The sequence below is a fragment of the Sceloporus occidentalis genome, unplaced genomic scaffold (assembly GCF_023333645.1).
Source record: "Sceloporus occidentalis isolate IW3139 unplaced genomic scaffold, rSceOcc1.0.p SCAF_14, whole genome shotgun sequence".
In the NCBI taxonomy this organism is placed as follows: Eukaryota; Metazoa; Chordata; class Lepidosauria; order Squamata; family Phrynosomatidae; genus Sceloporus; species Sceloporus occidentalis.
Window position 1 is genome coordinate 959,892 of NW_028316994.1, and position 18,030 is coordinate 977,921.

Sequence of the window (18,030 nt, forward strand, 5' to 3'; positions counted from 1 at the left end):
AATCATAAAAGGCATTTTTTTGTCATTTTTCAAGCTACATTTTGTAGGGGAGAGAAAAGTTGTCCATGCCTTGTCCTTTTCTGAGCCTTGTCAGACTTTTTCAACATACAAAAGGACAGAGTGCCATAGAGCCTAAAAAGAACTAAGGCTCATACTAGATTCTATCTATTTATCAGCCTATGCATTTCTGATGCCTCCTGCTTAATCTCTGGATCTCTGGTCTACACACAATTAAGAAAATATTGCGTATGGTTTGGAGAGGAATTTGAAAACATAACTGGAATTCATAATTGCTTCCCAAAGGGAAAAAACTGAACCACAGAGTATGAAAAGGATTGAACATTAGAGATGCTTCAGAAATTCTCCTTACCTTTATGTCTCTCTGGACTTTGGAGCTTCAAATCCAGTGACTTCATTTCCAGAATCAAATGGAAGTGTTGGTGATTGTTCACTGTTTTGGATGATGTTCCTTTTCAAATAATCCAGCCCTGTGTGTGCATGTGCCTTCAAGTCACCTGTCAATTTATGGCACCCTTATAAATTTCATAGGGTTTTCTTGGACAAGGAATATTCAGAGATGGTTTTGCCAATTCCTTCCTCTGAAATATAGCCTACAACATCTGGTAATCACTGGTGATCCCCCACAAAAGTACTAACCAGGGCTGAACCTGCTTAGATACCAAAATCAAACAAGATCTAGTGCCTTTAGGGTATTTAGGTCCCACATAGCCTTTTACCTGAAGCAAATTTTGTACAGAGACCCCTATCTCATCACTAGAGTTTCCTTTCAATCACTGGTTTTTGCACACATCATCTTGGGATTGACTGTTATTTTTATATATGGCTTTAATCATATGCATGCATTCAAATACCAACTGTCAGGAATCATCAATCAAGAATAGCAGTGCACCTTGATAGCAGGGATATGCAACCTGCAAAGTTTGCTTTGAATGACTTCCTCCTTTGCTCATCATGCAGAACAATCAATGCTGCTTCAATGAAGATATATTTTAATGGAGGTGGTCATTCAGGGGCTTTTGAATGATATAAGTGTGTTTTATTAAGATAAGTCATTCCAATTATATATCAAAATTTGACTAAGCTGCTGCCACACTGCATCAAAATTTGATGAGAAATAGGAATATTTTCAGCAGGGAGTAGCAGGAGTGACCAGTCCACATTTTTGAAGTCTGGACATTCCTCTGCAAGCCATGTGGTACTACAATGGGTGGATTTTTTTCTGTCCAGTGAAGGTAGATTTAGCTGCTTGGGCCATCTTTTTGGAAAATAATAATAGGGTGTCATTTTGTTGAGATATGAAGGTATCAGCATTCTGACATTTCAAGAATACTAGGGTTCAGCATCTATTTTAGGGAGCATTAGTACAGTATGCTCATGCTCACCACATAGACTGACACTCCTGAAATTTTTTCCACTCATGGCTGCTTCTGGATTAACCAGTTCATCTTCCCATTTCTGTTATGACAACATTTGGATCGTGCACATCACTTAATATCTTCAATTTTAAATGGATAGGAATTATGGAATTGGTCCATGCTTTCATATTATAATCCCTAAAACATTAGCATACTCTTCCAGCTAGAATCTAAGCAATGGTATTCCTAACAGATGGAGCAATTCTGTCAACTTTTGTCTCTGAGAACACAATGTAGCATATATCCCAGAGGCTGTGGAAGCTTGGAACTGTGAGGCTCACAATAGGGCTCAACCTTTCTCTCTGGAGTAGGAAGAGTTATACATTGAAGGGTAACAAATTTATGTTGTTCATGAGGGAACATGTTCTAAATGATGTTTGAGCAATTCAAGTGGAGCAGCTTAAGTCTATATCCCAAAACTTTCGTGATAAACTGGTGGCAATGGTCTTCTTCATGAAGGTCAGGTGTTGACAGACAGGTGATTTTTCAACCATGATAGGTGCTGGAGGCATGTATCCAAACTTTCTCTGCTAATTTTGAAGATCTTTTTCTGTTTATTGGGTATTCACCCATTACTTGGATTATAATGCACTTTTATTGCAAACTGCCATCTTGATTGAATTCTTTGGTGAGCTGAGAATTAGTAAACTGTTCCAGCTGGTTAGAATGGGAAGAAATAGGTTTGAAATCCATTCATTTCAAACTTGGTCACCTCTACCAGGTCTTTTGCAGACTTTGGGCTCTCTAGCATCTGTTTGTTGGTTGTTGTTGTGTCTTTTCAAGTTGTTTCAACTTGTGATGACCCTAAATTGACCCTATCATGGGGTTTTCTTGGCAAGATTTGTTCAGAGGCAGTTTGAGATTGCTTTCCCCTAAGGTTGACTTAATTTCATGGCCAAGATGGGAACTGAACCCTGGTCTCCATAGTTGTAGTCCAACACTCAAACCACTGTGCCACCCTGGTTCTGTAACATCCAACATTTGAGGAGATGGTGATCAGGATGCTTTAGTCAACCTATGAAAGGATTAGGACAGAGATTGCCTGATGCTTTTTGTTTTTCAAATTATTTGGAGTTACATTCAGTCAGTCAGTCAGTCATCTTCTGTAGGTACAGTCTGATTTACTGGGTGACTCTTCAATCTTAGCATGGCCCTTTCAGAACCCAGTTGGTGATGGGAACTTTGAAGTTCTTGTCTTGTTCCAGCTCTGTTTCATGATCCAGGTGACCCAAGCCTATTCTGCTTCCTGCCTACAGAGGTTACTTCCCCCTACTTTCCAAAATTTAGCTTAGTGTTCTATGACCATGTGACTGAGAAGGAAGCATCCTGTGGCTTTTTTGCCTCAAGTTGGCAAACATGCATACGTAAGAGTCAGCATTAGGGGCTCTTCTATCAAAATATAGATAGCTTTCTTTTGATGTGTCTACTTTTCTATCCCTGATGGATTTCTTGCAACAATAAATGTAAGTTTTACTTTTAAACCTTGCTAGAACATCCTGCATATTTCTATCCTGCTCTTTACCATACTGGGTATATCACTGGGACATGCTGCCCTCTGGTTAATATAAATACCAAAATATTTCTACAGTCTGGGATCTGATGTAATGGGTGGCATAAAATGGCTGGAACACTGTCAAAATTGTTAGATGGTCCTTACTGCAATTCTGCTTCATGGCAGGTCCGCGGCCCAACTGCAAATGTTTCTTTTTCTTCCTGATGAGAATGACATTGGCCTGTTTAATGGCAGGACATCGATCCAACTATCAGGAACAAGAAATAAGGATGATCAGCTATCATGCTAGTTGGGTGTGACATGGATTGGGATCTAAGTTACTTTTATAGGCCTTGCTATAAAATTAATGGTGAGCTTCAACATGCAATCTTACAGGCACTGGCTCATTTTTTCCTGCTTCCATATAGCCAATATTGAGTTGTTTAAAAGGTAAAGTGTCTACCTGTCAGATGCTGAGATGGAAACATTCATTTAGTTTATTCTTGGTGAATGCATTCCAGGGATAGAAAGAATTTTTTAAAAAGTCTATGCAGGAAAAGCAGTTTGCGGTTCAGCCGGGGGTTTATTTTGCACAAAATTCACATTTTCCACTGAAAAGAGCATTTTATGCCTAAATAAATGTTCTACACATATTGTTTCCTGCACAGATAATTGTGTTTTCTGTAGAAAACCACCATGTGAGAATAGACTTTGAAAACTGCACTCTTTTTTTTTTTTAAAGCGTCTCACAGCTGGAAGAAAATTGCTGAAATAGCCAATTGCTTTCTTCAAGAAAGAAAGCAGTAAAGAATTACATTCCTACTGTATGCACAAATTATGCCACTCTGGCATAGAAAGAAGTCCATTGCATGTTATTAGTCTTCATTTTAAAAAGAAAGAAAAAAAGAAAGGAAGGAAGGAAGGAAGGAAGGAAGGTAGGTAGGTAGGTATAGAGTAAATCATTCCCATGTAAAGAACTTAATTAAATGTCTTCATCGCCTTAAATTAAGCCTGGGGACTTGCAGGCACTTAACTTGGTGTTGCTATTGATGCAAAAACTCCCTGGAGCCACCCCATAAACTGGCACCTTGTGTCCCATACTTAATAAGAGGAATGAGCAAATGCATGAGCTATAACAAGTCACAGCTATGGTGATATTGAAAGCAAATTGGAGGGTATGTAGCTGGATTAGACTGGATCTGATTGGAACCCACATATAACCAGGTTAATGGCCAGTTTTCTGGTGGAGCAACAAGACTATGGCTTAAATTCGAATAACGATCCTGAGGTTTACTGTAAATTTTTATTGTAAATTTTATTGTAAATTTTTATTGTAAATGCATGTTGTTTTTTTATGCCTAATAAAGGTTGACTGACTGACTGGATCTGAATAAAAATTATATTTTTCGCTTCTGTTTTTAATTATTGGGAAATATCAGATTGGATTTCTTATAATAACTGAAGTCCTGCCGATGTTTACAGCTGCTATTTCAGAAAATTACTGGTGAGTTTCCTTACATAGCGGTTCTTTCCCTTGTTTCCATTGGCGTCTTTTATTATGAATGCTCCACATTAACTGCCACAATATGTGCTGATAATGTTTTAGTTAGATGCCTTTTTAAAAGAGTCAGACTATTCTGCACAAGATAGGTTTGTCAATGATGATTAGGCATGATAGTTAAAGGGACCACAGTTTCCAAATTATATATGAATGAAGATTTTCCTTCCATTTCATTTTTTTTTTTTAGAAATAATGCACCAAGATTTGCAAATTGCTTCATACTTCGAATGAAAAGGACTTTTTTCAAATGAGAACACGAAAACTGACAGATTGATCCATCCAAGCCCAAAGGTAAATGCTTTGAGTTGAATTGTGTGCATTTAACCATGATGCTGCTTAATTTTGTGTTGCCACCTTCTTTTCTCCTTTGAGGTCCTTCATCTTTGAGAGAGAGAAATGGAGGGAGGGAGGGAGAAAGGCTGCGTCTACATTGCAGAATTAATACAGTTTGACATCACTTTAATTGTCATGGAGCCATCCTATCAAATCCTGAAATTTGTAGTTTGTTCTGACACCACAGCTCTCTAATACAGAAGGCTAAATGTCTCATCAAACTACAGAGCAATTTAATAGATCTTCTCTTTATTTCTAAGACAAGCTTGTGACAATCTTTTTCAATTTGCATTATTGTTGTTGTTCTTATTGTTATTTATTCCCTAGGTAGCATTCTCATTTAATGGAGACAGAAAACAGAACTGTGGTTGCAGAATTTGTCTTTCTTCATTTCACTAGCATACCCAATCTGGAGACCACACTGTTTGTGCTGTTCTTAATCATCTACATCCTATCACTTGTTGGGAACCTGCTGATTATAGTTATTGTGGTGGTGGATTCACATCTGCAGACTGCCATGTATTTCTTCATCTGCAATCTGTCAATGGTTGAGGTCTGGTACACAACTGTCACAGTGCCTAAGATGTTGTAGAATTTACTGTCAGAGAAGAGGAATATTTCCATTCCAGGATGCATTACCCAATATTATTTCTTCTTCGCCTTTGCTGCTATAGAGCTGTTCATCCTTACAGCTATGGCTTATGACAGGTACCTTGCTATCTGCAACCCATTACATTACTCTACCATCATGAACCCTAGAAAATGCAGAAATGTGGCTGTGATGTGTTGGTTTGTGGGCTTCATATGCCCTACCTTTCCATCCTTCATGTTAGCTAAGATTTCCTTCTGTAGTCGCAATAGAATCAACCACTTCTTTTGTGATGCTGGGCAGATATTTCGCCTCGCATGTACTGACACCTATGCCATTCAGATTGTGGGATATGGCTTTAGCACTGTCATTGTAATGGCTGCTCTTTTATTCACTCTAGGGTCTTATGTGCAAATTGTAGTCACCATATTGAAAATGTTTTCTGCTGCGGCCCGGAGGAAGACATTCTCTACCTGTGCTTCCCACCTCTCTGTAGTCACCATTTATTTTGGGACTCTTATTTTCATGTATGTCCGTCCAGCAGTGAAATACAAATCGAACACCAACAAAATAGTAGCTGTTTTTTATGCTGTGATAACTCCACTGTTGAATCCAATGATATATACACTGAGGAATAAGGATGTGAAAGAAGCTCTGAAGAAAACATTCCTCAGAAACAAATCCTAAAAATAATTTTAAAAATACCAAGCAATGTTGAAACATCTTAGATGGACAGAAACCTATGGTGAGTTAGACAACTCAACTATTGTGTAGTCTTCATGATAACTGAATTAGCTCTGAAAATGACCTTCTGGTTGTTTCTTAGTAGAGAAAAATCATGAAATCACTACATTTCCCCTTCAGAAGGTCTTCAAGTAATAATCTCATAGTGACACAGCTAGAGTGAAAAATGTCAGTGGGAACTAGGAGGCAATTTCTTGCCCCAGGATCCTCTTGGACCTGTATGGACTGTCAAAATAAAATGTGGAGGAGAATACACAAAGAGTTGCTGAAAACCAGTCTCCTTCTGATTTTGATTCTTAAAAAATATGTTTAACAATTAAGCCTATTTGAATTTCTCTAATGGAGTGAATTTCTCTAATGGAGACTTCCAAACAATGGACCTCATCCCCTTTTTAGCAGAAAAAAGGGAAGCTGAATGTGTCTTCATGGCTACACTCTGCTCACTCCTTCAAAGGACCATGACCTGTGAAGTACCAAACTGATAAGATGGTCAGATCATTGCGAATTCAGCTGCCACTGAGTATCCTGTTATTCAGCTGCACATTAGCTTTATGCCTGTATATGTCTATTTTTGGTGAAGTGGTTGGTTCATCCCAGGACTTACTGAAATTCCAAAAAAATGCCTGGAGTTGGTGAGGATTACAAACACCTGACTATGTTCTAAAGCAAGAATTTTTTTTAAAGAAAAAAGTTACATTGGCTGCTAAGACCTCCAAAAGACCCCATCAAAACTGCATTAAATGAGGTATTCACTGCACATCTGGCTACAGGGACATAGATTCTTCTGTGATCTCCCCCACCCTCCAAGCATGGAATGGTTGGGCAGATTTCAGTGGCTCTACAGTAGGTGCAGGTAGAGGTAAATAGCTCAGCATAGCATAGTTCTGCATGTGGAAATACTACATTATGCTGAACCATGCAGGATTACGGCCACTGTGTGCACAAAACTGATTACACATACCTTAAATAGATCAAATACCACATTCAATTTAAAGATGTTCCTTGCATGCATTCATAAGACGGGCACCAAGTGCACAACACAACTTGAAACATTGACATGCCCAAGGTAGGATTTATTTATTTTTTAAACACCTTGTTCTAATGGACAGGTTCTGTGTGAAGAATGAAAGCTTAATTTTATAGAGCAATGTTTACTACTTCTTTCCAACATAGCAAGACACCAAGGCTTTGCTTTCGATCATTCTCTGACAACTGAGGACATGAGTATCATGGTATAAATGCAAAAAATGTTTTAAAGGTGGGATAACCAGCTGCTTCACCCTAGGACTCTATCTTCCCCACTTGAGTTAACTTAGCCCTTTCCCACAAGGAACATTGGTGAGGGAAGGCCCCAATTCTAAAGAAAAAATACAGAACATCGTCTAATTTAGGTTTTCAATGAATGACTTTGAACTGGAATGGAAGCCTCAGAACTGGAATGGAAGCTTCACTTTTCACTGGGCAACACAGCCCTTGGCCTTCCCTCACCCAAGATTCTTAAGTCTGTATTCACTTCATGCAGGCTACCTGCTTTGTGGCCAGCAGAGCCTCTTAGGGTATTCAAAATGGAGAAATAAATCAGTTTGACCCCATTTTAACAGCCATAACTCAATGCTATGGAATTCTAGGATATGTAGTTTTATGAGATATTTAGCCTTCCCGATCAAAAACCTGTGTTATCTTACAAAACTACAGTTCCATAGCATTGAGCCGTGAAAGTTAAAGTGGGCTCAAATTGCTCTATTTCTGCAGTGTGGCAGCAGCCATAGTCTACAAATCATCTTGCCTGATGGGAATATCATCAAAGTTAGTCCTAAAATGAACTAGGCTGAACTAATGGAAATGCTACACCTGAATGGATAGCCACTCTGCTTGTTACAGGTCCAGAGATGAAATGGGAGCTCACTTCCTTCAGAGGCAAACAGGTGGACAAGCAAGAGAGGGAAAGCCCAGCAAACTGACAGCATGTATGCCTATTACTAGATTAAGCTGAAAAAACAAAGGAAGAGCACAAATATTTATAGGGAATTTCAACCCTGGGGCAAAATTAGTGGTGCATTCTTTGAAGTGGGTTTCGATTACTTTGAGGTTGGTTTTTCGAGTTGGTAACACTGGGATGTCAATGTGGATAATGGATGTGCATTTCTGAGGCAGGGGGGATTGGTGTGCAGGACTACTAGAGTTGTTGACTCCTTGGTGTCAGCCCATTGTCAGCGTTTCTCACCTCTTCTAGAGTGTCCTGGAAAAACAGAGCCCAAGCAACTCCCAATGCTAGCTTACGTATGATGGAGGAATTCTAGTAATGACGTCCATGGTAGGGTAATAGAAGGGCATCTAACCGGCCATTTATTGCGATCCTGATATCAAAAGAGGAGGAATCCAAATGGGCTAACACTTCTCCTGTGATGTTGGCTATTATTTCTTCTTGCATGTACTGATATCTATCCCATTCGGATTATGGCCTATGGCTTTAGCATTGTCATATCAATGGGTGCTCTTTTATTCATTTTAGGGTCTTATATACAGATTGTAAATATGATACTCTGAATGTATTCTGTTTCTGCCAAGAGGAACTCATTACTCTCCCTTCTATGTAGTCTTCATTTATTTTGGGATTCTCATTTTTACATATGTCCTCCCAGAAGTGAATAGTGACAATGTTTGCTGTGTCTCTAATCCTAATAATCATCTATCATTTGCAAAGATACATGAACATGGTGACAGAACTATATATTTTACTGTTAAATCAGAGCCAGTGTGGTGCAGTGGTTTGAACAATGGCTTTGGAGACCAGGGATCAATTCCTGCTCACTCATGGAAACCCACTGGGTGACATTGGGCAAGTTGCACTTCCTCAGCTTCAGAGTAAGGCAAAGGCAAATCCCCTTCTGAACAAACCATGCCAAGAAAACACCATGATAGTTTCACCTTAGGTTCACCATAACATGGAAATTACTTGACATTACACAGCAACAACAAGAGTAAATAGATGGCTTTCAGTCCCTAAATGTGAAACCTGATCACAAACTGTGATAGCCTTATTATCATACACCAAGTGTATATATAGATAATTTGAAACACACCCTATTTGCATCCTAGTTGGTGGACTAGAAAATCATTTAGGTCATTCAGTGTTTCCAGATCAGCATAATCCCTAAGGAGCAAAATTTGCCAGGTCTTAGTGGCATTATAAAGCCAGCCTTTGTATCATAGAAGGCAGCCTCATAGATAAATAGATATCAGTAGGATAATTCAGTCTGTTCAGAAGAGATTTCAGTTGAGTTTAATGGGATTTACAAATTTAAAATGAACCTTTTATATTACAGCCCTGGTTGTAAATCAATCCTGTCTGTTGAGGGACATACGATTTGAAGGAATAGAGTGTGAGGGGAGAAAAGAGAAGATAATTAGTGTAGCATGTAGGGTAAATAGGAAGGAAAAATAAATTGAAGAAAGATTGAAAGGGTGGGAACAAAGAATAGAATAAATGTGGTCAGAAGAACTGGAGAAGGGGGAGAGGATAGGAGTCATTCTGAAGAAGGGAGAAATCTCTGCAAAAACGTGGTGGGAGAAAGAAGGGAAGGGTGTGAAAAAAGGGAAGGAGCTAAGAATTGAGGACAGAGGAGAGAGAGAAAGTGAATGAAAATGAGAGGTTTGGCAAAAAGAAGTCATTTAGCCAGGAAGTGTGGAAGAGAGAAAAAGAAGACAACAAAGGAGCAAGAATGTAGGTGTGAGTGGAGGTGGAGAGAGAAAAAGAAAGAAAGAGAAAAAAATAATAAGAGAGGTATAGACAAAAAAAAAGATGCTGGGAAGGAGAGAAAAGAGCATGGGAGGGGGGAAATCAAAAAATAAAATGGAGATGAATTGGTTACATAAGAAAAGCTCAAGAAGAAAAACATTAGTACCAAGAACTCGAAGAACAAAAAATATTTGAAGCATTAGGATTCAAGAAATCAACTGAAACTTCCAGAATGGGTTTTTAATATATCTATTTCATTTTTGTTAAGTTTAATAGGTTCATTCAGACAAGATAAATTTCAGTATATCAGTAAATCCCTGGAAATGCTACTGTAGTTTACTGTTTTATTTGTTTTGTTTTGTTTTGTTCTGTTTTATTTTTGTTTTGCAATAATGTGTATGTGTTAATGTTGTTTAATTTGTTGGTTTTAATTATAACTGATTTAATACTTTTTTAAGGGGGGGTGGGAATTTTGATGTACAGTGTATTGAATTTTATTGCTGTTAGCCGCCCCGACTGACCTCAAAGGGGTGGGATATAAATAATTTATTATTATTATTATTATTATTATTATTACTATTATTATAAACACAATCATTCTATTTCCAGATGTAATGTCATATAGGCCCCGTACAGACATGCCAAAATAAAGCTGCTTTGGGTCACTTTGGAGGTATGCTGTATAAATGATGCATGTGTCCTGAGTCCAGAAGCCACACCAAAGCCACGCTCCTGGAGTCTTAGGACACATGCATCATTTAAAAAGCATACCTCCAGAGTGACCCGAAGCAGCTTTATTTTGGCCTGTCTGTATGGGGCGATAGTTAGTGGGGAATTCTGTCTCTGCCATAACTCTATTCCTCCATCTTCAGTGTACAGGAAATGAATGTGTTCCTAATATTATAACCAAAATTCAGTAATGTCCAGTCATTCTGGCACACTTCTCAAAGAAAAGTAGCCTTGATTACCAGTGCTGCTCACCTTATACTTCTTCAATGGAAACCTGTATATAGAGCATTCTTGTTAAAAATCTCAGAAGTCCTACCATAAAATCCTCTTTTAGACTCCTTGTGTGAACTTTCTCTGCACAGTTCTATTTGCAATCTTCTCCACATCTTGATCTCTCATACTGACCTCCTTCCCACAGCAGTCTGTTTGTCCCAGAGCTAATTATTTAAAGGAAACAATTTAACAATACCACGTCAATTCCTACATTTATGCAAGTTATAACATATCCCATCATATTTCAACATATTTCACTATTTCAATCTAGAGATGATCAGAGCACGCACAAGCATTACAGGGTTATTTTTACCCATGGGTGAGTAGACAGCCACTCTTTATTTAAAACAATGTCAAAATATTTATTGTTTTTCCTTAACATATCCCCATTTTACATTTTAGCAGACATCATTGATTTACATCTAATTAATTTCTTGATGGCTTCCATCACTTCCTTGGTTTTTAGGCTATAGATAATGGGATTCAGCATGGGGGTTGAAATGGTGTACTGAATAGAAAAATACTCTTCCATAACAATTGAGGAGGCTGAGTTTGTCCTCATATTCCTAAGGCATCCAGTACTAAAGTATAGAATCACAACAATAAGGTGAGAGCTGCAAGTGGAAAAAGTTTTTCTTCTAGCCTCTGCTGAGTGAATCTTCAGGACTGAAGAGACAATGTTGAAATAAGACCATAAAATAGGAAATAATGAAAAGGATATGAGTATAACAGCAGAAATGAAGAATGTAATACTATTCAGGAAAGTTTCAGAACAAGATAATGCAAGTAAAGATGGAAGTTCACAGCTGAAATGTTTGATAATGTTTGGACCACAGAAAACTAGCTTCATTGCTGGTATTGTATTTGCTGATGCATGTGTGAAAGCTATAACCCATGCACCTCCCACCAGTTTTCTGCAAAATGCCCGGTTCATTATTTGTACATAATGCAAGGGCTTACAGATGGCAGCATATCGATCATAAGCCATTGCTGCAAGCACAAAAACTTCAACAGTTCCAAGTAGGAAAATAAAAAACAGCTGGGTAATGCAACCATTGTATGAAATTTGCCAGTTCCCACAGACATTGGCTAGCAGCTTTGGCACTGTGACTGAAGAAAAACAGATATCGATAAAAGACAGATGACTCAGGAAAAAGTACATTGGGCCATGGAGACTGCTCTTGCCCCTTATTATCATCATAATTATTATATTTCCCATTAGTGTTATGATATATATAAGCAAGAATGTGATGAAGAGGAATATTTGGATCAATGGTTCATTTGAAAATCCCAAGAAAACAAAATCGGTTACAGTGGAGTTTTGATTTTCCATTTCCATTCAATGTATATACTGTGGGGAAGAGAGAAAGATGTAGTCAATTGAAGGAATTGGCAAAATATCACTGTACACATTCCCCCCTTCTTTTACCAATACTTTCTTTCCTGATGGTCTTATGAAAAACATTTCCTAATATGTGCCACTTCCAGCCTATGAGTCAAAAAAGCAGAGATGCTTACAGAATATTCCTTGGATAGGTTTTGGCTGAGATTTGTGAGTTTTACTCTCCGGAATGTTTTTACTATAACATAACTTCACAATTTGGAATCAAGTATTGTTCCAGAGGGATATTTCCAAAATTTGGAATCTGGGAGGAGTGTGTTTTGGAAATGCTCATGAAAATGAATTGTGGGGAAAACTATCTCCTAATACAAACCCCTAAATGCATCTTGTGTTTGCAACAGTGTAGTAATTACACTGCCTGTATTAAAACAAAACAATGTGAGCATTTGTATTCCTCTTATATTTATTTTCTCAGTATGGGATGTAAGTGCAAAGTCCATTTCAATCTTTCAAAATCCAGAAATCCTATGGAGATTCTACTAATATACACAAATTCTGTGGCATTTTCAAGACACATACTTGAAAAATTACACACATAGGCTGGTATTCTGTTTGGGAAATATATCTCTGTAAATTAGGTGTGTGCAAAATTGAATTGAGTAGTTCTGTAATACTTGTATTCACCCAGGAGCCAGCATGGCATTACACTGTAGGGGTATTCATTATCCTATAGTAGCCAGTGGAATGACTAATGCCCCATAGCTAGATGTCAAATGGACACTGAAACACACCAGGACACCTGCTAGGAAGCGCACAGTGCGAGCACCTGAAGCACATTAGAAGTGACCGATATTCATCAGAAGTGCTTGATCTGCGTTCGATCACACTTGCTTTGATATGTACCTTGTAGTTCACTAAACAGTATTTCTTTGTATTTCTGCAGTGTCGATATGGGTTCATCAAATTATGAAATATTGACTGTGATCTAGAATCTTGGCAACATGTTTTGCAAAAATACAATCTTTAAGTCCCACAAGCTATTATGCATAATTATGCCAATTGACATGATATGAATAGAAATTTCTCTTAATTGTTCGTAATAATCTAATGTTCATTCTATATTCCATGAAAATACAATATATTCTAATTATTGTGATATACCCAGCTTAAATATTGTTCCCCTTTTCGTCATCAATGCAAAGATGTTTTGGCTATTGGGTATCCATCTGAGAAATCACTGTTTAAAGCAAAAATTAACTAGTGGTTGCATCTCCATCTCAACAGTTTCTCCCATAACTCCCATTCAAAGAACATGCTGAATATGTATTGTACATTCCCAGTCTCTAAAAACAAAGCACACAATATCTCCCACAACAAATAACTGTTTCTTTTATATTGAGGGGGGCATCTAAAGTAGCTGGCATTCTCTTACATGAAAACAGAAAACATATGACTCCAAATGTATTTACAAGAAGAGAAAGCAAGCAATTTCTGGAGCATCCTCTTTCTTCTGTCCTACATCACATTTTTGAAGTTATCATATTTCCAGATGCTAAGCAAGAATAATAGAGCATGATCAGGTGAAAATCTTAATGAATCATAAGAACCACTCAGCAGTGGAATAGATTACCTCAGATGATAGAAACTTCTCTTATGGGGGGGTCTTTCAATAAAGTTTGGATAGCTATCTTTCATGAATGCATTTGCTGTGGATTCCTATGTAACAGAGAGCTTGACTAGACAACCTTTCTGCTCCCTTCCAACTCTATGATTCTGTGATTTCATGAATATATTCAGGTCTAATATATTCAGGTTCCCCTAATATATTCAGGTGAACATCTGTGGGGTTTAATGATATTATTTCCCCTCCTGGGTTACAAAGAATCCTAGTCCTGGGAAAAGAGCGTGATAGATAGATAGATAGATAGATAGATAGATAGATAGATAGAACTTAATTACCAGAAAAATAACCAGTTTATTGGAACATGGGTCTTATTCATTAATCCATGAAATGGCAGAATTAGCTAAAACAGTTTTTTCCTGTTTAGTGTATTTTAATTTTAATTTAATTTAAGGATGTGTTTTATTTGCACGTTTAGCTGTCTATCTTAATTTAGATTTGCACTTTGAAATAATAACATGGTTTATAAAGAACTATGATGCCCTGCTTCATTGTTGAATTATACATAAGAAGGCTGTTTTCTGAGGAGGAAAAGGGGAATTCTTTTGTATTCTGGGGTATTACTATTCTGGATTATTATGCAAAATTATTAAGTGTTTCCTTTGGAATAGATTATAGTTACATTTTGTTTGTTAGTTTGTTTTTAAATGTTGTAACAGAATTGGAATAGTGTACGGAACAACAAAATAAATACCTTTTAACCCAACTTCAGTTAAGGCTTCAGTCACTTCTGGGAACTTCAGGCAAAATCTTTTCTGAGTAGCTCTCTGACTTCAGGCTTTGCAGCTGTTAACTTCACATTTTGCAGCTGGGTCTTTGGTTCTCAAATCTGGCCCTTACAAGTCAGATGGTCCCCTTGTCTTCTGAGCAGCCCAGCAATTCTGGAGGGCTTGTAGTCCTTAGTGGAAACAAGAGAACATAGAACAACCTCAAATATACATAAGCTAATTTAGTAAGCATTCATTACTGGAGTGTGAAATATCCCCCATTCAGAGCACAGTGGCTGCAGAAGAAAAGAGAGTGCTTCCAAATATAATAAGAAATGTGTAATAGCTGTTATCATGAACAGGAATATACGTGTGAGAAAGGGTGGCACATGTGCTGAATGGGCTGCAGTGTGTGCTTATAAATACCCAGTTCCAACTAAACTCTCTCTGAAGATGTAGAAGAAGTAGAGCTAGTGCAGTCTCATGTGGGGAACAAAATTCAAATTTCTCCCAAAGGGAAAACAAAGGGAAAATCAAAACATGAAAAGAAAGTTTGATATGAAGAAGAAGAAGAAGAAGAAGAAGAAGAAGAAGAAGAAGAAGAAGAAGAAGAAGAAGAAGAAGAGGAGGAGGAGGAGGAGGAGGAGGAGGAGGAGTGCATTGTTGCACAGGTCTACTAGCATTGTCAGACCAGGATTACCACAGACTAGATTCCAGGGTGAAAACCTAAATGATGTCACCATAAGCAGGGCCTAGTAATATGATTAAGCTTGATATAGCAAACATCAATCAGATTTGTTGTTTTTCTTTTAAAAATGAGAAAAGATTGCTTTGGGTAGAGATTAAGCTATACATTGAACAGAGTGGTTGTCATGTGCCTTCAAGTAGCTCCCAACTCATGGTGACCCTAAGGCGAACCTATCACGGAATTTTTCTTGGCTAGATTTCTTCCTCTGAAGCTAAGAGTTGTGACTTGCTCAAGGCCACTCAGTGGGTTTTCATGTGTGATCAGGGACTTGAACCTTGGTCTCAAGAGTCATCGGCTGAGAACAGACAGATGGGAAAAGCCAACTTACCACTGGGATTTCTTGATTTGAAGGGAGAACAGACTGACTGAAGCACCAGCTCCCTTGATGACCTGACAACTGATTTTCAGAATGTAGTGCTCCTCTCCTGTTGTGAGGAAAGACCCGCCATAATGGAGCATTCATGGCAACAAGCTCTGCTGCACCATTTCCCCCATTCCACTGCAAACATATTTACGCAAGCAGGAGACACCTCTCCAGCAATTACCTCCTGTCCAACTCAGCCACCAGAGCATTGGACACCATGTGCAACTGGCCACTCAATCACAAGATCAATCGACTACCCATAAAGCACATCAGTGTGCCCAGTGACGTATTAGCATAGCACATTCGTGGAACCTCCTCTATACATATCCCCTTTCTTCCCCATCCCCACATGACCCCCTGTTGGACTGGCCAGTTTATTAATGTTTTCATTAAAGTCATTGTATTGTTGGTAATCTGATATGTTTGTCATCATTTTACTGCATGCTATATGCAGTGCTACAGTGGTGCAGCTGATCATTCATGCACTTGTGTGATTGATTTGTGGGTGGGCTACAAAAGTAATTGTAGCCAGCAATGGCAATGGTGGCTTGTCAGGCCCAGGGCTCTTTACCTCTTCCACTGGCCACCTGGCCCTTCCCCATCTCCACACTGGTGCAGAGTCTGCACACTGGTATACTAGTTTACTGTTTCTGGTTTTAGCTGGAGCACACTGGGATTTATTTTGCTCCGGTATTAAGCCCTACAGCATGGCATGGGTCTGTTTTGGCCATGTGGTTTTTCTAAATATATTAGTTCTGAAATGGGCAGGGCCATTTCTTTCATCCTATGCAGATAGGCTGGTAGTCAAATGCTCAAACCACTACACCATATTGAGTAGGAGTATACTGAGTATACCAAGTAGTTTCATCAAGCCTGGCCTAAAGTAAGAAGAAGAGCCCTCCCTCCAGTCCATCTGCCATGGTCTAGGTCTTGGAGGGCTGATAAGGAGGAGGGATAAGACACTTTTGGTAGATTTGCCAGTCTACCAAAAGCAGGTCATGAACATACTCAACACTTTCAGGAGTCGACACTGCTGAAGGCCTTCCAGACCTTGCTGCATCTTCGGTCTCAAAACTCCACACTGAAAGTTGGCACACCATTTCTTCACAGCTGAATATGACAGGCACTTATCACTCAATATTTGTATTAACAAACATGAATTTCCTTTCAAGTTTACTTCTAAGGGAACAGGAACTTTATGGCCCAGAGTTCAGCATTTGAAATTTCCACACTTTTTATTGACATAGTTCTATGAACGATCGGGGGGTGGGGGGGGGGTGGGGGTGGGGGTGGGGGCTGGGTCAGAAATTAGAACTACAATCTTGCAAATGGACAGTTAGACAATAGAAAGAATAGAAAAGAACTGTAAGCTACAGTAACAAAATTACACTCAGATGTTGGGAAATGGATTGAGTAGATAATTTTTCAGCACCCCCTATTAAGCCATGAATTGAGAAGGTTGTCATAGTAAATAAGATATTGTGTGTGTGTGTGTGTGTGTGTGTGTGTGTGTGTGTGTGGGCGCACGCCTGTCTTCAAGTCTCCTGTTGACCTCATGAATTTCATAAGGTTTTCTTGTGCAAAGAATACCTAAGGTGATTTTTGCTAGTTCCTTCCTCAGTCTGAAATATAGCCCAGAGCACCTGGTATTCATTAGAAGGTGGGATACAAACCGCCGCTTTGCGGCGCTTCCCCGCCGCCGCCGTTTGCTCCGCGCGGGAGCTGCAGCAGTCAAACCGCGCGGCTCCCGCGCGAAGCAAAAAAGAAGCTCCATTTCGGAGCTTCTTCTTGCGGCGCCTCTATGATGTCGCGAGGCGCCTGGCGCGGACTCGCGACGTCATAGGCGCTGCGACACGTCTGGACGCTATGCGTCCAGTACGTAAAGATGGCGGCGCCCATGTGGAAGGGGCGCCGCCATCTTGTACGTATTGTATACGTACTAGAGTTAGGGGGGTGCGGAAGCACCGCCCCTTCCTAACCCTAGTACGTATACAATATGTACTATATGGCGGTATGTATCCCGCCGAAGTCTCTCTTCCAAGTACTAGGGCTGACCTTGCTTAGCTTCCAAGATCAGATGGGATATAGTGTCTTTAGGATAGTTAGGCCATTTAAAATGAGATCATACATTGAGGAAAATATAAAAGGCTGTGGACCACCAATTTGGTTTGACTTGACCATGCTTCATTTGTTTAAAACAAAACATGCCTTAGGTTTTCTAATGAATGGCAGACATTTAAATAACAGAAATTCACTAAGTGGGAAGGGGTTAGCCATGCACTTCTACCCATT

At 39.0% G+C, this 18,030-nt stretch overlaps 1 protein-coding gene and 1 pseudogene across 1 annotated transcript; one reads left to right on the top strand and one right to left on the bottom strand.

The window, feature by feature from the left end:
- The first annotated feature begins 5,165 nt into the window (after window positions 1–5,165).
- Window positions 5,166–6,098, top strand: LOC149303434 (olfactory receptor 6N1-like; annotated as a pseudogene).
- A 5,189-nt stretch (window positions 6,099–11,287) lies between these two features.
- LOC149303435 (olfactory receptor 8S1-like) lies at window positions 11,288–12,229 on the bottom strand. The gene has a single exon (XM_089480708.1). The coding sequence runs from the start codon at window positions 12,227–12,229 to the stop codon at window positions 11,288–11,290; it is 942 nt and encodes a 313-aa protein (XP_089336834.1).
- Between the last annotated feature and the right edge of the window lie 5,801 nt (window positions 12,230–18,030).